This window comes from Kogia breviceps, chromosome 7, assembly GCF_026419965.1.
Source record: "Kogia breviceps isolate mKogBre1 chromosome 7, mKogBre1 haplotype 1, whole genome shotgun sequence".
Taxonomy (NCBI): domain Eukaryota; kingdom Metazoa; phylum Chordata; class Mammalia; order Artiodactyla; family Physeteridae; genus Kogia; species Kogia breviceps.
In genome coordinates this window covers 14073755-14096394 of record NC_081316.1, presented here as the reverse complement: position 1 = coordinate 14096394, position 22640 = coordinate 14073755, and the positions used below count along the sequence as shown (strand labels likewise).

The 22640-nt window shown below is 37.4% G+C and overlaps 1 protein-coding gene across 1 annotated transcript in view; it reads right to left on the bottom strand.

Annotated features, from left to right (window-relative positions):
- Window positions 1–22253, bottom strand: part of LOC131760149 (solute carrier family 22 member 10) — a 45282-nt gene extending 23029 nt beyond the window's left edge. The window contains exons 1-2 of the mRNA XM_059069960.2: window positions 21852–22253; window positions 21049–21152 (exon numbers count right to left, since the gene is read on the bottom strand). Coding sequence (XP_058925943.1) covers window positions 21049–21152; window positions 21852–22253 — 506 coding nt within the window. The remainder of the gene's footprint in view (window positions 1–21048; window positions 21153–21851) is intronic.
- Window positions 22254–22640: the final 387 nt, after the last annotated feature.

Sequence of the window (22640 nt, the reverse complement as noted above, 5' to 3'; positions counted from 1 at the left end):
CTGTCCCCAGGCTACATTGCTCCTGCCCTGGGTGGAACTTCAGGGCAGGTGGGACACGTGGGGAGGGTTGTGCTGTTGTGGAGCAGCTGCTATCACAAATCAAGGTTACTTCTAGGGCACCACTAGAGTAACTGCTAACTATGGCTGTCACTGCTCCACCTGATGTCTACTCTGTTACAGGGGAGCATCTGCGTCCCAAAGTTGAATCTTTTCCCAGGTCCCGGCCACCCTAGATCCAATTCTGCTGGTGGTGTGGAGTAAGCAGGGCCTAAGCATTTGTTCTGATTGGGCTATGGTGCATAGTGAGGTGGTCATGATAAACACAGCAGCCACTAGAGCAGACCTCTACATGCCCTGTCTGGTGGCAAGCCAGCATGAATGCACTCCTTACACATGTGCACCCATGAAATCTCCCTTTTTCTTTTAGTCCACTCAGAGGAGCACAGGTTCTGACAAAACAGCTTTACTTCTCATGCTTACTTGTTTATCTACCTTATAACCTTGGTTGTACAGGAGTACTTATGCAAATTTACAGTTAGTTTTCACTGAGAATTGTTCTACATGTAGATGTATTTGTGATGTGTTAATGGCGGGAAGTGAGCTACTCATTCTCTTGCTCCACTTTCTTGAACTCTCTCTTATTTATGATTTTAATTTTTTTATTATACCCATCTTAGTATGTGTGCACTGGTTTCCCAGATAGTATTGATTTGCACTTCTTTAATAAGTGATGCTGTTGAGGTTCTTTTCGTGTGCTTATTGCAACTTGAATATCTTCTTTGTGACCATATCTATTCAAATTTTTTGCTCATTTTTAATTGGTTTATTATTTTGTCATTAAGTTCTTTATATGTTCTGGATATTAAACATTTAAAAGATATATGATTTTCCAATATTTTCACCCATTTGCAGTTTGTATTTTCACTTTATCGATAATGTACTTTGATACACAATAGTTTTAAAATTTGATGAAGTCCAATTTATCTATTTTTCTATTGTTGTTTGTGCTTTTAGTTTCTCAGAATTCATTTCTGAATAAAGGGTCATGAAAAGTTATTTCTATGTTTTCTTTTAAGAGTTTTAAGTTTTTAATTTTTATATGTAGGTCAATGATACATTCTGGGTTAATTTTTATATACAGTGTGCACAGAAGAGAAAACTTTATTCTATTATATGTGGACATTTAGTTGTTCAATGCCATCTGCTGAAGAGACTGTTCTTTCTCACATTAAATGGTCTTGGCACCCTTGTAAAAAAACAGTTGGCTGTAAATGTATGGGTTTATTTCTGAACTCTCAGTTCTATTACATATTTCTGTATGTCAACCCTTATACCAGTACCATAACATTTGGTAACTGTAGCTTTATTGTAGTTCTGAAACCGAGATGCATGGGTCCCCTGAATTTCATCTTCTTTTTCAAAATTGTTTGGCTATTTGGAGCCCTGATTTCATATGAATATAAGTTTCAGCTTTTCTGTTTCTAGAAAAACATTATATTGGAGTTTTGATAGTGATTTAATTGAAACTGTAGTTGCATTAAATATGATTGACTTCATTGATAATATTAGGTCTTCCTACCTCATTAACATGGGATACTTTCCATTTATTTAGGTCTTGTCTAATTTCTTTCAACAACGCTGTATAGTTTTCAATGTGCAAGTCTTTCACATCCTAGGTTAAATTTACTTCTAAGTATTTTATTCCTTTAGAAGATGATGTATGGGTAATAAATTTCCTAATTTTCTTTTCAAATTGTTCACTTCAAATATACAGAAAAACAACTGATTTTTGTGTGTTCGTTTTGTACTCTGCAACTTTCTTAAATTCGTTTATTAGTTCTAATGAATATCTTGGGCATTCTTTGGAATTTTCTATATCTATATGATCATTTCATCTATATATATATAATTATATTATTATTCTTCCCTTTTACTTTGGGTAAATTTTATTTCTCTTTCTCTCTAATTGCTCTACATAGGTTTACAGTATGATGTTAAATAGCAGCAGTGAAAGCAGACATCTTTAACTTTCTCCTTACCTTAGTGTGAAAGTTAATATTCTTTCACCACTGACTGTAGTGATAGTTGTAGCTTTATTCCTAAACACTCTTTAAAATAATGAGGAAGTTACATTTAATTACTATATTATTTTCACCAAGAAAATTGTTTGATTTTATAAAATGTCTCCTATGCATCAGTTGACATTATATAGGTTTTTTTTCCTTCATTGTATTGATGTGGTATATTATATTGGATGATTATCTTGTGATGAACCACCTTTGCATTTCTGGGATAAATTCTATTTGTTTATGGTATATAAATATTTTAATATGCAGTTGGATTCACTTTGCTTGCATTTTGTTGAATATTTTTTAGGTCTATATTCAGAGGGGATATGGCTCTGTAATTTTCATTTTTCTGATGTCATTATCTACCTTTGAAATCATAAGAACACTGGTCTTATAGTATGAGTTAGGAAGTTTTCCTCCTCTTCTGTTTTATGGAAGAGTTCAAGAAGTATTGGTGTTGGATTCAAGATAGTGGAGTAAAAGGACGTGCACTCACTCCCTCTTGCAAGAGCTCTGGAATCACAACTAACTGCTGAACAATCATCAACAGGGATACACTGAAACTCATCAAAAAATATACCTCACATCCAAAGACAAAGGATAAGCTGCAATGAGATGGTAGGAGGGGCACAATCACAATAAAATCAAATCCCATAACCAGAGGGTGCATGCCTCACAAACTGGAGAACAATTATACCACAGAAGCCCATGCACTGGAGTGAAGGTTCTGAGTCCCATGTCAGACTTCCCAACCTGGGGGTCTGGCAATGGGAGGAGGAATCCCCAGAGAATCAAACTTTGAAGGCTAGCAGGATTTGATTGCAGGACTTTGACAGGACTGGGGAAAACAGAGACTCCACTCTTGGGGGCACACACAAAGTAGTGTGCACATCAGGACCCAGGGGGAAGGAACTGTGACCCCATAGGAAATTGAACCAGACATACCTGCTAGTGTTGGAGGGTCTCCTGCAGAGGACAGGGCTGTGGCTTACCGTGGGGACAAGGACACTGGCAGCAGAAATTCTGGGGAGTATTCCTTGGCATGAGCCCTCCCAGTGTCTGCCATTAGCCCCACCAAGGAGCCTGTAGCCTCCAATGCTATGTCGTCACAGGCCAAACAACCAACAGGGAGGGGACTCAGCCCCACCAATCAGCAGACAAGCAGATTAACGTTTTACTGATCTCTGCCCAAAAGAGCAACATCCAGCTCTACCCACACTAGCTCCTACCATCGGGAAGCTTCCACAAGCCTCTTAGATAGCCTCATCCACCAGAGGGAAGATAGCAGAAGCAAGAAGAACTAAAATCCTGCATCATGTAGAAGGAAAACCACATTCACAGAAGGATAGACAAAATGAAAATGCAGAGGGCTACATACCAAATGAAGGAACAAGATAAAACCCCAAAAACACAATTAAATAAAGTGGAGATAGGCAACCTTCCAGAAAAAGAATTCAAAATAATGATAGTGAAGATGATCCAGGACCTCAGAAAAAGAATGGAGGCAAAGATCGAGAAGATGCAAGAAATGTTTAACAAAGACCTAGAAAAATGAAAGGACAAACACCTAGAAGAATTAAAGAACATACAAACAGAGATGAACAATACAGTAACTGAAATGAAAAAAATACACTAGAAGGAATCAATAGCAGAATAACTGAGACAGAAGAACAGACAAGTGACCTGGAAGACAGAATGGTGGAAATCACTGCCATTGAAAAAATAAAGAAAAAAGAATGAAAAGAAATGAAGACAGCCTAAGAGACGTCTGGGACAACATTAACAAACCAGCATTCACATTATAGGGGTCCCCAAAAGAGAAGAGAAAGAGAAAGGATGCAAGAAAATATTTGAAGAGATAATAGTCAGAAACTTCCCTAACATGGGAAAGGAAAGAGCCATCCAAGTCCAGAGAGCACTTGGATGATTGTTCATCCAAGCCAGAGACTCCCAGGCAGGATAAACCCAAGGAGAAACATGCTAAGACACACAGTAATCAAATCGAAAAAATTAAACACAAAGAAAAATTATTGAAAGCAACAAGGGAAAAATGACAAATAACATACAAGGGAATTCCTATAAGGTAATGGCTGATTTCTTAGCAGAAAAGCTACAAGCCAGAAGGGAGTGGCATGATATATTTAAAGTGATGAAAGGGAAGAACCTACAAGTAAGATTACTCTAGCCAGCAAGGATCTCATTCAGATTCAACAGAGTAATCAAAAGCTTTACAGACAAACAAAAACTAAAAGAACTCAGCATCACCAAACCAGCTCTACAACAAATGTTAAAGGAACTTCTTTAAGTGGAAAACACAAGAGAAGAAATGGACCTACAAAACCAAAACCAAAATAATTTTTAACAGTAATAGGAACATACATACTGATAATTACCTTCATTGTGAATGGATTAAATGCTCCAGCCAAAAGACACAGGCTGCCTGAATGGATACGCAAACAATACCCATATATATGCTGTTTACAAGAAACCCACTTCAGACCTAGGGACACATACAGTCTGAAAGTGAGGGGATGGAAAAAGATATTCCATGCAAATGGAAATGAAAAGAAAGCTGGAGTAGCAATACTCATATCAGACATAATACTCTTTAAAATAAAGACTATTATAAGAAACAAGGAAGGACACTACTTAATGATTAAGAGATTAATCCAAAAAGAAGATATAACAATTATAGATATATATGCACCCAACATAGGAGCACCTCAATACATAAGGCAAATGCTAACTGCTATAAAAGAGGAAATCTACAGTAACACAATAATAGTTGAGGACTTTAACACCTCACGTAAAACAAAGGACAGATCATCCAAACAGAAAATTAATAAGGAAACAAAAGCTTTAAATGACACAATAGACCAGATAGATTTCACTGATATCTATATGACATTCCATCCGAAAACAACAGATTACACTTTCTTCTCAGGTGCACACGGAACATTCTCCAGGTTAGATGACATCTTGGGTCACAAATCAAGCTTCAGTAAATTTAAGAAAGTTGAAATCATATCAAGCATCTTTCTGACCAAAACTCTATGAAATTAGAAATAAATTGCAGGGGGGAAAAAGTAAAATACACAAACACATGGAGGGTAAACCATACATTACTAAATAACCAAGAGATCACTGAAGAAATCAAAGAGAAAATTAAAAAATACCTAGAGACAAATTACAAAGAAGACATGATGATCCAAAACCTATGGGATGCAGCAAAAGCAGTTCTAAGAGGGAAGTTTATAACAAATATAATCCTACCTCAAGAAACAAGAAAAGTCTCAGATAAACAATCTAACCTTATACCTAAAGGAACTAGAGAAAGAAGAAGACACAAAACCCAAAGTTTGTAGAAAGAAAGAAATCATAAAGATCAGAGCAGAAATAAATGAAATAGAAACAAAGAAAACAAGAGAAAAGATCAATAAAACTAAAGCTGGTTCTGTGAGAAGATAAACAAAATTGATAAATATTTAGCCAGACTCATCAAGAAAAAGAGGTAGAGGACTCAAATTAATAAAATTACAGATGAAAAAGGAGAAATTACAACAGACACTGCAGAAATACAAAGCATCAAAAGAAACTACAACAATCAATTCTATGCCAATAAACCGGACAACCAGGAAGAAATGGACAAATTCTTAGAAAGGTATGACCTTCCAAGACTGAACCAGGAAGAAATAGAAAATATAAACAGGCAAACACTACAAAAAAAGAAAATTGCAGACCAATATCACTGATGAATATAGATGCATAAATCCTCAACAAAATACTAGCAAACAGAATCCAGCAACACATTAAAAGCATCATACACCATGATCAAGTGGGATTCATCCCAGTGATGCAAGTATTCTTCAATATACACAAATAAATCAATGTGATTCACCGAATTAATAAATTGAAAAATAATAACCATATGATCATCTCAATAGATGCAGAAAAAGCTTTTGACAAAATTCAACACCCATTTATGATAAAAACTCTCCAGAAACTGGGCATAGAGGGAGGCTACCTCAACATAATAAAGACCATATATGACAAACCCATAGCAAACATCATTCTCAATGGTGAAAAACTGAAAGCATTTCCTCTAAGACCAGGAACAAGACAAGGATGTGTACTCTTGCCACTATTATTCAACATAGTTTTGGAAGTCCTAGCCATGACAATCAGAGAAGAAAAAGAAATAAAAGGAATACAAATTGGAAAAGAAGAAGTAAAACTGTCACTGTTTGCATATGACATGATACTGTACATAGAGAATCCTAAGATGCTACCGGAAAACTACTAGATCTAATCAATGAATTTGGTAAAATTGCATGATACAAAATTAATGCACAGAAATCTCTTGCATTAGTATACACTAACAATGAAAGATCAGAAAGAGAAATTAAGGAAACAATCCCATTCACCTCTGCAACAATAAGGATAAAATACCTAGGAATAAACCTACCTAAGGAGGTAAAAGACATGTACTCAGGAAACTGTAAGACACTGATGCAAGAAATCAAAGATGACACAGATGGAGAGATATACCATGTTCTTGCAATGGAAGAACAAATATTGTGAAAATGACTATACTACCCAAAGCAATCTACAGATTCAATGCAATCCCTATCAAACCACCAATGGAATTCTTTATAGAACTAGAACAAAAAAAATTTAAATTTGCATGGAGACACAAAGGCCCCATATAGCCAAAGCAATCTTCAGGGAAAAAAATGGAGCCAGAGGAATAATACTCCCTGGCTTCAGACTATACTACAAAGCTACAGTAATTATGACAATTTAGTACTGGCACAAAAACAGAAATATAGATCAATGTTACAGAATAGAAAGCCCAGAGATAAGCCCATGCACATATGGTCAACTAATCTATGACAAAGGAGGCAGGGATACACAGTGGAGAAAAGACACACTCTTCAATAAGTGGTGCTGGGAAAACTGGACAGCTACATGTAAAATGATGAAATTAGAACACTCCCTAACACCATACACACACACACACAAAAAAAACCCTCAAAATGGATTAAAGACTTAAATGTAACACCAGACACTATAAAATTCTTAGAGGAAAACATAGGAAGAACACTCTTTGACATAAATCACAGCAAGATCTTTTTTGACCCACATGCTAGAGTAATGGAAATAAAACCAAAAATAAACAAATGGACCTAACGAAACTTAAAATCTTTTCCACAGCAAAGCAAACTATAAACAAGACGAAAAGACAACCCTCAGAATGGGAGAAAATATTTGCAAAAGAAGCAACGGACAATGGATTAATCTCCAAAATATACATACAGCTCATGCAGCTCAATATTTAAAAAACCAACAACCAAATCCAAAAATGGACAGAAGACCTAAATAGACATTTATCCAAAGAAGACATACAGGTGGCCAAGAGACACACGAAAAGCTGCTCAACATCACTAATTATTAGAGAAATGCAATACAAAAACAATGAGGTATCACCTCACTCCAGTTACAATGGACATCATTAGAAAGTCTACAAACCACAAATGATAGAGAGGGTGTGGAGAAAAGGGAACCCTGTTGCATCTGTTGGTGGGAATGTAAATTGATACAGCCACTATGGAGAATGGCATGGAGGTTCCTTATAAAACTAAAAATAGAACTGCATTACAACCCAGCAATCCCACTACTGGGCACATACCCAGAGAAAAACCTAATTCAAAAAGTCATATGCACTCCAATGTTCATTGCAGCACTATTTAAAATAGCCAGATCATGGAAGCAACCTAAATGTCCATTGACAGATGAATGGATAAAGAAGTTGTGGTACATATATATAATGGAATATTACTCAGCCATAAATAGAACGAACTTGGGTCATTTATAAAGACATGGATGGACCTAGCAACTGTCATACAGATTTAAGTAAGTCAGAAAGTGAAAAACAAAAATAGTATATTAACACATATATGTGGAATCTAGAAAAATGGTACAGATGAGCTGGTTTGCAAAGCAGAAATAAAGACACAGATGTAGAGAACAAATGTATGGACACCAAGGGGGGAAAGTGGAGGGGTGTGTGGTGGGATGAATTGGGAGATTGGGATTGACATATATACACTGATATGTATAAAATAGATAACTAGAGGGGGACCTTCAAGAAGGCAGACTACTAAGAGGTGGAGATCGCCTTCTTCCCAAAAAATACATCTACATGTGGAACAACTCCTACAGAACACCTACTGAACGCTGGAAGAAGACCTCAGATTTCCCAACAGGCAAGAAAATCCACATGTACCTGGGTAGGGCAAAAGAAAAAGAAAAAACAGAGGCAAAATAATAGGGATGGGACCTGCACCTCTGGGAGGGAGCTGTGAAAGAGGAAAAGTTTCCAACACTAAGAAGCCTCTTCACTGGCAGAGACAGGGAGTGTGTGTGTGTGTGGGGGGAGCTTCAGAGACCCAGAGGAGAGCTTAGCAACAGGGGTGGAGAGGGCAAAGCAGAGAGATTCCCACACAGAGGATCAGTGCTGACCAGCACTCACCAGCCTGAGAGGACTGTCTGCTCACCCCCCAGGGTGGGTGGGGGCTGGGAACTGAGGCTTGGGCTTCAGAGGTCAGATCCCAGGGAGAGGACTGGGGTTGGCTGCATGAACACAGTTTGAAGGGGGCTAGTGCACCACAGCTAGCTGGGAGGGAGTCCAGGAAAAAGTCTGGACCTGCCAAAGAAGCAAAAGACCATTCTTTCAGGGTGCGTGAGGAGAGGGGATTCCTTCCCTGTCTACCTACAGAAGGCAGAGCACTGCCTAAATGAGCTCCAGAGACAGGCATGAAATGCTAACGCTGCTTCTGCAGCCACAAAGAATCCTGTGTGCAAGCACAGGTCACTATCCACACACACTCCCCCAGGAACCTGTGCAGCACACCACTGCCAGGGTCTCATGATCCAGGGACAACTTCCCGAGGAGAAAACACCACACACCTCAGGCTGTTGCAACATTACAGTGACCTCTGCCACCACAGGCTCGCCCCACATTCCACTTAAAACTACCGTACCCCTCTCTGCTCCTGGCATGAGTAAGCAAGAGCCCCTAATCAGCTACTGCTTTAACCCCTTCCTTCCTGTGGGGAACAGATGCCTGAGAGCAACCTACATCCAGAGGTGCTGCCAAGACCAAAGTTGGACCCCAGGAGCTGTGCAAACAAAGAAGAGAAAGGGAAATTTCTCTGTGCAGCCTCAGGAGCAGTGGACTAAATCCCCACAATCAAGTTAATGAACCCTGCATCTGTGGAACACCTGAGCAGACAACTAATCATCCCAAAATTGAGGCAGTGGACTTTGACAACCACTGTAGACTTGGGGTTTGCTGCTTGCAACCGACTTGTTTCTGATTGTTATGTTTATCTTATTATAGTTTTTAGCATTTGTTACCGTTGGTATATTTCTTTATTGGTTTGGTTGAGCTCTTCTTTTTATTATTATTATTTTATTTATGTTAATAATTTTATTTTTTTAATTTTTAAAATTTATTTATCTTTTGGTTCTTTCTTTCATTCTCCCTTTTCTTATGAGCCGTGCAGCTGACAGGGTCTTGGTGCTCTGGCCTGGTGTCAAGTCTGAGCATCTGAAGGGGGAGAGCCGAGTTTAGGATATTGGACCACCAGAGACCTCTCAGCCCCATGTAATATCAATCAGTAAGAACTCTCCCAGAGATCTCCATCTCAATGTTAAGACCCAGCTCCACCCAAAGGCCAGCAATCTCCAGGGCTAGATGCCCCATGCAAAACAACTAGCAAGACAGGAACACAACCCTACCCATTAGCAGAGAGGCTGCCTAAAATCATAATAAGTTCACAGACACCCCAAAACACAGCACCGGATGCAGCACTCCCCACCAGAAAGACAATATCCAGTCCCAACGCCCAGAACACAGGCACCATTCCCCTCCACCAGGAAGTCTACCTACCTACAGAACAAACCTTTCCCACTGGGGACAGACACCAAAAACAATGGGAAATAGGATCCTGAAGCCTGTGAAAAGCAGACTCCAGACAACAGTAAGTTAAGCAAAATGAGAAGATGGAAAAATATGCAGCAGATGAAGGAGCTAACAAATGAAGAGGAAATAGACAGCCTACCTGAAAAAGAATTCAGAATAAAGAGAGTAAAAATATCCCAAACCTTGGAAATAGAATGGAGAAAATACAAGAAACGTTTAACAAGGAACTAGAAAAACTAAAGAGCAAACAATCATGAACAACACAATAAATTAAATTAAATATTCTCTGGAAGGAATCAATAGCAGAAAAATTGAGGCAGAAGAACGGATAAGTGACCTGGAAGATAAAATAATGTAAATAACTGCTGCAGGGTAGAATAAAGAAAAAATGATGAAAAGAATTGAGGACAGTCTCAGAGACATCTGGGGCAACATTAAATGCACTGCCATTTGAATTATAGGGGTCCCAGAAGTAGTAAACAAAAAGAAAGGTCTGAGAAAATATTTGAAGAGATTATAGTTGAAAATTTCCCTAATATGGGAAAGGAAATAGTCAATCAAGTCCAGGAAGTGCAGAGACTCCATACAGGATAATTCCAAGGAGAAACACGCAAGACACATATTAATCTAACTATCAAAAATTAAATACGAAGAAAAAATATTAAAAGCAGCAAGGGAAAAGCAACAATTAACATACAAGGGAATCCCCATAAGTTTAACAGCTGATCTGTCAGCACAAATTCTGCAAGCCAGAAGGAAGTGATAGTATATGCTTAAAGTGATGAAAGGGGAAAATCTTCAACCAAGATTAATCTACCCAGCAAGGATCTCATTCAGATTCAACAGAGAAATTAAAGCTTTACAGACAAGCAAAAATTTAACAGAATTCGGCACCACCAAACCAGCTTTACAACAAATGCTAAAGGAATTTCTCTCGGCAGAAAACACAAGGGAAGGAAAAGACCTACAAGGACAAATGAAAAACAATTAAGAAAATGGTAATAGGAACATACATATTGATAATTACTTTAAATGTAAAAGAATTAAATGTTCCAATCAAAAGATATAAACTGGCTGAATGGATACAAAAGCAAGACCCGTATATATGCGGTCTACAAGAGACCCACTTCAGACCTAGGGGCACATTCAGATTGAAAGTGAGGGGATGGAAAAAGATATTCCATGCAAATGGAAATCAAAAGAAATCTGGAGTAGCCATTCTCATATCAGACAAGATAGACTTTAAAGTAAAGAGTATTACAAGAGACAAAGAAGGACAGTACATAATGATCAAGGGATCAATCCAAGAAGATATAACAATTGTAAATATTTATGCACCCAACATAGGAGCACCTCAATACATAAGGCAAATGCTAACAGCCATAAAAGGGGAAATCGAGAGTAACACAATCATAGTAGGGTACTTTAACACCCCACTATCACCAATGGACAGATCATCTAAAATGAAAACAAATAAGGAAACACAAGCTTTAAATGATACATTAAACAAGATGGACTTAATATTTATAGGATATGCCATGCAAAAACAACAGAATACACTTTCTTCTCAAGTGCTAATGGAACATTCTCCGGGATAAATCATATCTTGGGTTGCAAATCAAGCCTTAGTAAATTTAAGAAAATTGAAATTGTATCAAGTATCTTTTCCAACCACAACACTATGAGACAAGATATCAATTACATGAAAAAAATCCATAAAAAATACAAACACATAGAGGGTAAAAAATACACTACTAAACAACCAAGAGATCACTGAAGAAATCAAAGAGGAAATCAAAGAATACATAGAAACAAATGACAATGAAAACAGAATGACTCAAAACCTATGGGATACAGCAAAAGCAGTTCTAAGAGGGAAGTTTATAGCAATACAATCCTCCCTCAGGAAACAAGACACATCTCAAACAATCTACCATCACTTAAAGCAATTAGAGAAAGAAGAAAAAAAGCCACCAGAGTTAGCAGAAAGAAAGAAATCATAAAAATCGGATCAAAAATAAATGAAAAAGAAATGAAGGAAACAATAGCAAAGAACAATTTTAAAAAGCTGGTTCTTTGACAAGATGAACAAAATTGATAAACCATTATCCAGCCTCCTCAAGAAAAAAAGAGAGAAGACTCAAATCAACAGAATTAGAAATGCAAAAGGAGAAGTAAAAACCAACACTGCAGAAATACAAAGGATCATGAGAGATTACTACAAGCAACTATATGCTAATAAAATGGACAACCTGGAAGAAATGGACAAATTCTTAGAAAAGCACAACATTCTGAGACTGAACCAGGAAGAATTCGAAAATATGAACAGACCAATCACAAGCACTGACATTGAAACTTTGATTAAAAATCTTCCAACAAACAAAAGCCCAGGATGAGATGGTTTCACAGGCGAATTCTATCAAACGTTTAGAGAAGAGCTAACACCTATCCTTCTCAAGCTCTTCCAAAATACAGCAGAGGGAGGGACACTCCCAAACTCATTCTACGAGGCCACCATCACTCTGATACCAAAACCAGACAAAGATGTCACAAAGAAAACTAGAGGCCAATATCACTGCTGAACATAGAAGCAAAAATCCTCAACAAAATACTAGCAAACAGAATTGAACAGCACATTAAAAGGATCATACACTATGATAAAGTGGGGTTTATCCCAGGAATGCAAGGATTCTTCAATATATGGAAATCAATCAGCATGACACACCATATTAACAAATTGAAGGAGAAAAACCATATGATCATCTCAATTGATGCAGAGAGCACTTCTGACAAAATTCAGCACTGATTTATGATAAAAACCCTCCAGAAAGTAGGCATAGAGGGAACTTTCCCTAACATAATAAAGGTCATATATGACAAACCGACAGCCAAGATTGTCCTCAATGGTGAAAAACTGAAACCATTTCCACTAAGATCAGGAACAAGACGAGGTTGCCCACTCTCACCACTATTATTCAACATAGTTTTGGAAGTTTTAGCCATGGCAATCAGAGAAGAAAAAGAAATAAAAGGAATCCAAATCAGAAAAGAAGAAGTAAAGCTGTCACTGTGTGCAGATGACATGATACTGTACATGAAGAATCCTAAAGATGCTACCAGAAAACTACTAGAGCTAATCAATGAATTTGGTAAAGTAGCAGGATACAAAATTCATGCACAGAAATCTCTGGCATTCCTATACACTAATGATGAAAAATCTGAAAGTGAAATTAAGAAAAGACTCCCATTTACCATTCCAACAAAAAGAATAAAATATCTAGGACTAAACCTACCTGAGGAGACAAAAGACCTGTAAGCAGAAAATTAAAGACACTGATGAAAGAAATTAAAGATGATACAAATAGATGGAGAGATATACCATGTTCTTGGATTGGAAGAATCAACATTGTGAAAATGACTCTACTACCCAAAGCATTCTACATATTGAATGCAATCCCTATCAAACTACCACTGGCATATGTCACAGAACTAGAACAAAAAATTTCACAATTTGTATGGAAACACAAAAGACCCCAAATAGCCAAAGCAATCTTGAGAAAGAAAAATGGAGCTGGAGGAATCATGCTGCCTGGATTCAGACTATACTACAAAACTAGAGTAATCAACACAGTATGGCACTCGTACAAAAACAGAAATATAGATCAATGGAACAGAATAGAAAGTCCAGAGATAAACCCATGCACATATGGTCACCTTATCTTTGATAAAGGAGAGAATAATATACAGTGGAGAAAAGACAGCCTCTTCAATAAGTGGTGCTGGGAAAACTGGACAGGTACATGTAAAAGTATGAAATGAACACTCCGTAACACCATACATAAAAATAAATTCAAAATGGATTAAAGACCTACATGTAAGGCCAGACACTATCAAACTCTTAGAGGAAAACATAGGCAGAACACTCTATGACATAGGTCACAGCAAGATCCTTTTTGACCCATCTCCTAGAGAAATGGAAATAAAAACAAAAATAAAAAAATGAGACCTAATGAAACTTAAAAGCTTTTGCACAGCAAAGGAAACCATAAACAAGACCAAAAGACAACCCTCAGAATGGGAGAAAATATTTGCAAATGAAGCAACTGACAAAGGATTAATTTCCAAGATTTATAAGCAGCTCAATAACCAAAAAGCAAACAACGCAATCCAAAAATGAGCAGAAGACTTAAATAGACATTTCTCCAAAGAAGATATACAGATTGCGAACAAATACATGAAAGAATGCTCAACATCATTAATCATTACAGAAATGCAAATCAAAACTACAATGAGATATCATCTCACACCGGTCAGAATGACCATCATCAAAAAATCTACAAACAATAAATGCTAGAGAGGGTGTGGAGAAAAGGGAACCCTCTTGCACTGTTGGTGGGAATGTAAATTGATACAGCCACTATGGAGAACAACTGGAGGTTCCTTAAAAAACTACAAATAGAACTACCATATGACCCAGCAATTCCACTACTGGGCATATACCCTGAGAAAACCATAATTCAAAAAGAGTCATGTACCAAAATGTTCATTGCAGCTCTATTTACAATAGCCAGGACATGGAAGCAACCTAACTGTCCATCATCAGATGAATGGATAAAGAAGATGTGGCACATATATACAATGGAATATTACTCAGCCATAAAAGAAATGAAATTGAGATATTTGTAGTGAGGTAGATGGACTTAGAGTCTGTCATACAGAGTGAAGTAAGTCAGAAAGAGAAAAACAAATGCCGTATGCTAACATATATATATACGGAATCTAAGGGAAAAAATGGTCAGAAGAACCTAGGGGCAAGACAGGAATAAAGATGCAGACCTACTAGAGAATTGACTTGAGGATATGGGGAGGGGGAAGGGTAAGCTGGGACAAAGTGAGAGAGTGGCATGGACATATATACACTACCAAACGTAAAATAGATAACTAGTGGGAAGCAGCCACATAGCACAGGGAGATCAGCTCGGTGCTTTGTGACCACCTAGCAGGGTGGGATAAGTAGTGTGGGAGGGAGGGAGATGCAAGAGATATGGGGACATATGTATATGTATAACCAATTCACTTTGTTGTAAAGCAGAAACTAACACACCATTGTAAAGCAATTATACTCCAATAAAGATGTTAAAAAAAAAAAAGAAGAGGGCTTCCCTGGTGGCACAGTGGTTGGGAGCCCGCCTGCCGATGCAGGGGACACGGGTTCGTGCCCTGGTCTGGGAAGATCTCACATGCCGCGGAGCGGCTGGGTCCGTGAGCCATGGCCGCTTGGCCTGCGCGTCTGGAGTCTGTGCTCCATAACGGGAGGGGCCGCGACAGTGAGGGGCCCGCGTAACGCAAAAAAAAAAAAAAAGAAGAAGAAGAAGATATAAAGATTGCCAACAAACACATGAAAGGATACTCAACATCACTAATCATTAGAGAAATGCAAATCAAAACTACAATGAGGTATCACCTCATAGCGGTCAGAATGGCCATCACCAAAAAATCTACAAACAATAAATGCTGGAGAAGGTGTGGAGACAAGGGTACCCTCTTGCACTGTTGGTGGGAATGTAAATTGATACAGCCACATGGTAAACAGTATGGAGTTTCCTTAAAAACTAAAAATAGAACTACCATATGACCCGCAATACCACTACTGGGCATATGCCCTGAGAAAACCATATTTCAAAAAGAGTCATGTACCACAATGTTCATTGGACCACTATTTACAATAACCAGGACATGGAAGCGCCCTAAGTGTCCATCAACAGATGAATGAATAAAGAAGATGTGACACATATATACAATGGAATATTACTCGGCCATAAAAAGAAACGAAATTGAGATATTTGTAGTGAGGTCGATGGACCTAGAATCTGTCATACAGAGTGAAGTAAATCAGAAAGAGAAAAACAAATACCATATGCTAACACATATATTTGGAATCTAAAAAAAACCAAATGGTTCTGAAGAACCTGGGGGCAGGACAGGAATAAAGATGGAGACATAGAGAATGGACTTGAGGACACGGTGAGGGGGAAGGGTAAGCTGGGAAGAAGTGAGAGAGTAGCATTGACATATATACACTATCAAATGTTAAACAGATAGCTGGTCGGAAGCAGCTGCATAACACAGGGAGATCAGCTCAGTGCTTTGTGTCCACCTAGAGGGGTGGGATAGGGAGGGTGGGAGGGAGACAAAGAGGGAGGGGATTTGGGGTTATATGTATACGTATAGCTGATTCACTTTGTTATACAGCAGAAACTAACACAACAATGTAAAGCAATTATAGTCCAATAAAGATGTTTAAAAAAAAGAAAAAAGAAAGCTCTCAAATAACATTAATTTACACCTGAAGGAACTAGAAAAGAGGAAAAACAGCCCAATGTTAGCAGAAGGAAAGAAATAACTAAGAGCAGTTCAGAAATAAATAAAATAGAAAATAGGAAAACAATAGAAACCATCAACAAAACCAAGTCGCGATTTTTTGAAAAAGTAAACAAAATTGAGAAACTTATTTGACTAAAAAAAAGAAAGAATATTTAAATTATAAAATTTAAAATGAAAGCAGATAGATCACAGCTGATACTACAGAGATACAAAGAGGCTACTACAGATATTTATAAGTGACAAAGTTGATAACCTAGAATAAAGGGAAAAATTTCTAGAAACATACAATCTACCAAGACAGAAACATTAGCAAATTCAATATCTGAACACATCAAATAATGATGAAAAATATTGAATCACTAATCAAAACCTCACCCATCCTCAAAAGAAAATATCCAAAATATTTAAACAACGTGTATAACTCAATATCAAGAAAAGTAAACAACCCTATATAAAAATGGACAGAAGAACTGATTAGACATTTTTCCAAATACAAAAACAGATGACCAACTGGCACATGAAAAGATACTCAACACCAGGAATCATCAGATAATGCAAATCCAAATCACAATGAAATATCACTTCAAACCTATCAAATACCTATCATGAAATAGACCACAAACAACAACTCTTGGTGAAAATGTGGAGAAAAGGGAACTTTTATACATTGTTGGTGGGAATGTGAATTCGTGCAGAAACTATGTAAAACAGTATGGAGTTTCCTCAAAAAACTAGAAATAGACTACCGTATGATCCAGCAATACCACTTCTGGATACATATCTGAAATGAAAAAATACACCATTCAAAAAATAAGTGCATACAAATGTTCATAGCAGCATTATTTACAATAGAAAAGATATGAAAGCAACCTAAGTGTCCATCAACAGAAGAATGAATAAAGAAGATATATATATATATATATATATATACACATATATATACATATATACATACAATGGAATATTACTCAATGATAAAAAAGAAGGAAATTCGACAATTTGCAACACTGTAGATGGGCCTACAGAGTATTATGCTTAGAGAAAAAAGTCAGACAGAAAAAGACAAATACTCTGTGTTTTCATTTATATGTGGAATCTAAAAAATAATACAAATGAATTATATAATTATACAGAAACAGACTCAAACTAGTGGTTACCAATGGGGAAAGGGAAGGGCGGGGGAGGCAAGATATGGGATGAGATTAAGAGACATAAACAACTATGAATAAAATAGATAAACCACAAGAATGAATTGCAGAGCACAGGTAAATGTAGCTGTTAATTTGTAATAACTTTAAATAGAATATAATCTATAAAAATATTGAATCACAATTTTATGTACTTGAAACTAATATAATACTATAAATTGACTATATTTAAAATTTTTTTAAAGACCTGATAATTTCACAGGTGAATTCTTACAAACATTTGAAGAAGAATAAACACCAACTCTTCTCAAACATTTCCAAAACACTGAAGAGGAGAATACAGTCTCAAACTCATTTTATTTATTTAGTTAGTTATTTAGTTAGTTAGTTAATATATTCATTGAAGTATAATTACTGTACAATGTTGTGTTAGTTTCTGCTGTACAACAAAGTGAATCAGCTATATGTATACATATATCCTCCATCCCCTCCCTCTTGAGCCTCCCTCCTGCCCTCCCTATCCCAACCCTCTAGGTCATCACCAAGCATCGAGCTAATCTCCCTGTGCTATGCAGCAGCTTCCCATTAGCCATCCATTTTACATTTGGTAGTGTATATATGTCAATATATATACCAATATATATATTTCACTTCGTCCCAGTTTCCCCTTGCCCCTGTGTCCTCAAGTCCGTTCTCTATGTCTACATCTTTATTCCTGCCCTGCCACTAGGTTCATTAGTACCATTTTTTTTAGTTTCCATACATGTATGCTAGCATACATTTTCCTGTTGTTTTTCTCTTTCTGACTTACTTTACCGTGTATGACAGACTCTAGGTCCATCCACCTTACAAATAACTCAATTTCATTCCTTTTCATGGCTGAGTAATATTTCATTGTATATATGTGCCACATATTCTTCATCCATTCTTCTGTCGATGGACATTTAGGTTGCTTTCATGTCCTGGCTATTGTAAATAGTGCTGCAATGAACTTTGTGGCACATGTATCTTTTTGAATTATGGTCAAACTCATTTTAGAAGACCACCATTTTCAAGATATCAAAATCAGATAAGGACACAACAAGAAAACTACAGTCCAACATCTCTGATGAATATAGATGCAAAAAATTTCTCATCAAAATAATAGCAAAACGGGCTTCCCTGGTGGCACAGTGGTTGCGAGTCTGCCTGCCGATGCAGGGGACATGGGTTCGTGCCCCGGTCAGGGAAGATCCCACATGGGCTGGGCCCGTGAGCCATGCCCACTGAGCCTGCATGTCCAGAGCCTGTGCTCCGCAACGGGAGAGGCCACAATGGTGAGAAGTCCGTGTACCGCAAAAAAATAATAATAGCAAACCAAATTTAATAGCACATTAAAAGGGTCATACAATATGATGAAGTGCGATTCATCCCTAGGATGCAAAGAGTTCAACATATGGAAATCAATATACATAATACACTATATTAATGGAATGAAAGTTAAAAATCATATGATCATTTCAAAAGATAAAGAAAATCCATTTATATAATACAATATCCTTTCATGATAAAAATGCTCAGTTAATTGGTTGTAGAAGGAACACACCTCAACACAATAAAGGTGATATATGACAAGCCTTCAGATAACATCGTACTCAGTAGTGACAGTTTGCAAGATTTTCCTCTAAGTTCAAGGGATTAAAGGGAGCCCACTCACACCACTCCTATCAGCATAATCCTGGAAGTCCTAATCAGAGCTATCAGACAAGAAAAAGAAGTAAAATGGGGCTTCCCTGGTGGAGCAGTGGTTGAGAGTCTGCCTGCTGATGCAGGGGACACGGGTTCGTGCCCCGGTCTGGGAAGATCCCACATGCCACGGAGCGGCTGGGCCCGTGAGCCATGGCTGCTAAGCCTGCACGTCCGGAGCCTGTGCTCCACAATGGGAGAGGCCACAACAGTGAGAGGCCTGCATACCACAAAAAAAAAAAAAAAAAAAAAAAAAAAAAAAAAAAAAAAGAAAGAAAGAAAGAGAAAGAAAAAAAATGCATTCAAACGGGAAAGAAGGAATTATATTCTTTTTGTTACAGATGATATGAACTTGTATATAGAAAACCCTGAAAACTCAACCAAAAACTTCGTTAGAACTTATCTACAAATTCATTACAGTTGCAGGAAATAAAATCAACTTATGAAAATCAAACACATTTCTATATACCAACAAGAAATATCTGAAAAGTGTAATAAAAGAAACAATCCCATTTACTATAACAATAAAATGATTAAGGAGATGAAAGATCTGGACACTGAAAAAAACAAGATGATGAAAGAAATTGAAGTGGACAAAAATAAATGGAAAGAACTCATGTTCATGGATGGGAAAAATTAATATTTTTAAAATGTTCACACTACCCAGAGCCATATATAGATTCAGTGCAATATCTATCAAAATTTCAGTGGCATCTTTCACAGAAACAGAAAAAAAACTGTCCAAAAATTTATATGAAATCACAAATGAACTCAAATAGTCAAAGCAATCCTGACAAAGAAGATCCAAGCTAGAAGCAGAACACTATTTCAAGCTATATTACAAAGCTATAATAATCAAAAGAGTATGGTACTGGCATATAAAGAGACACATAAACCAATAGAACAGAATCATGACTCAAGAGGTGACACATTCAGAGTCCACAGTTTCCAGCTGTAAGATTAAAGGACGTTAGGCTTACAGATGACAAGGGATACTTTAAGCCTTCCATTTCCCCTATGGGAGACTTGAGTATGTGGCAGCCATGCTGGTCCTCTTACTTTTGGATGACCTTGCCAGGCACAGGATAACCCAAACTTCTCAATCCAAAAATTATGACTCCTGAGTTCTATAGATTAGTTACCTTATATTGTTGAAAGTATTACCTCTAATGAGGCTTTTTCTCTCTTACAAAATTAAACATACAGATTATAGCCACAATTATTTCTAATTCATCTTCAGTACCATCTCATTGAGCACACAAATTTTATAGAAATCAATACTAATTACAGTGGGGTAACCATGATATGAGGACTAATGTGAGAACCCACAAGCATTTAGCTCACTGAATCCTTGGGAAAGGCCTACAATGCTGTTTCTTCAAACAGGCAGGACCTACTATCTTGAAGCACCTTCCTCTCACTTCCCATTGGTAACTCCTTCTCACCTTTATAAATGAAGTTTATGGTAACTCACCTCTAACTACTATTCTGAAATGCACACACATCTTATGAAGAGGTCATTTCTGTGTCCAGTACAGAGAGCTCTGTGGCAACAAAATGACATTCATCACAATGATTCTAATTCTGCATTTCCATCTATAGCTCCCTTGGAACCAAAGCAACCCACAACAGTATAAATTGTATATTGCTACTCAATAAAGAATCTTTATGAAACAATTAATCATAAACTGTGAAAACACCACAGGAATGGCAGCTGTGATCTGGAGACACTCACCTGTCTGAGAGATGGCCATATATGAGGCCCCCCACCAGCATTCCAGCCATGAATAGGGATTGAACCACTGGTTTTTGTGACTGATAATCACATACGAGGTCCCACTGGAAGAGAAGGAAACCAGCACAGAGGAGCTTCACAACATCTTTTATCACTCAATGTGCACTCACTCCAATAGCCCTCAGTAAACACGCCCTCTGGTTTCCTTTACTACATCTACTCATCTGTATCATTCATGTCTCAGCTTAAGCATGGCTTTCTTTAGATCCTCAGCTCACTCTCCCAGGTTATACCAGGGCCAATCTTCATATTGACTGAGCACTGCATACCTCAGTGGTTCTCAATCTTTGTCACACATTGGAAAAATTGAAGTTTGTTTATTTTTTTAATCATTGATGCCTGGATCACACCTATAGTGAAATACATTCTGATTTGTTTCTCTGACAATTAGTCAGGAAATGGAATTTTTTAAGTTAATACAAATATTTCCAATTGCAACTAGACTGAGAACAAGTGACCAATAATAAATTTTCACACATTATATCAAGTATGTCCTTGTCTAAATGTCAATCTTCACATTAAATTTTAAGCTTTGTGACAGTAAAATTCATAACCAGTTTGTTGATTTCATCATCCTCAGTTGTAATGTAAGTGTTTGGCAATTAAAAAGATAAACAATCACTGAAAGAATAAAAGAGAGCTGCTTATACTATCTACTCAGTAACTGAATATTTGAACAGTACCTATTTATGTTATTCTAAACACCCACACCATGTACTCGAAGAGGTAAATGGGGCCTTTACCTCAGTCACGATGGTGGAGGAGAAGGAGCTTCGGTCATATACCCAGCCATCCACACAGGGCTCCGTGTCCAGATCAGTCATGTTGGGGAAGGTCCCGTTCAGTTGAAGGAGCTGCCACTGGGGGAGGAGGAAGCGATGACATTTCTCTGGTTTCAAGTTAGAATCCAACGGGATGAAGATTCTCAGGAGGACATCAGGGCTGAAGATCCCAGTGTCATTATCAGAGACAGTGTCATTATCAAGGATGGGGACCCAGCAGCGATGACCAGGAATGGCTGCAGTGAAGTTCTCCAGTAGTATGTGACAGGCTGCTATCATGACTGGAGGAAGAACGAAAACCATCTGAAGGATCTGGAATTTTCCCAGGCCACCAACTTCATTCAGGAGCTCCTCAAAGGCCATTGTGAAGAGGCAATTTTCAAGAAAACTCACAATGAATTTGTAGACATAAGTTCAAAGGGAGAAAAATGTTTCCTTTCATTAACTCACACTAAATCTATGTGACCTCACATCAGTTTCTCATCAATGGTTCTCGTCACTTCGCTACTGCACCAGAACATTGGAAGCAGTTTCCCTAATCTGTCTGGAATCACGAGGTATTAGTTTTTTAAGTAAAGTCAAAGAGAAAATTATTTACCAAAGATACTTCTATCTGATGAACATTAAATCTGTTTAAAGGTTTACTCACTTAACGTGCTTCTTCTCAGTGATTCTGTAAAATCAACATTGGACTTTGGCATGTACAAGGTCTCTAAATAATCTAAAATATGCCTGCTACAATCTTTAGTC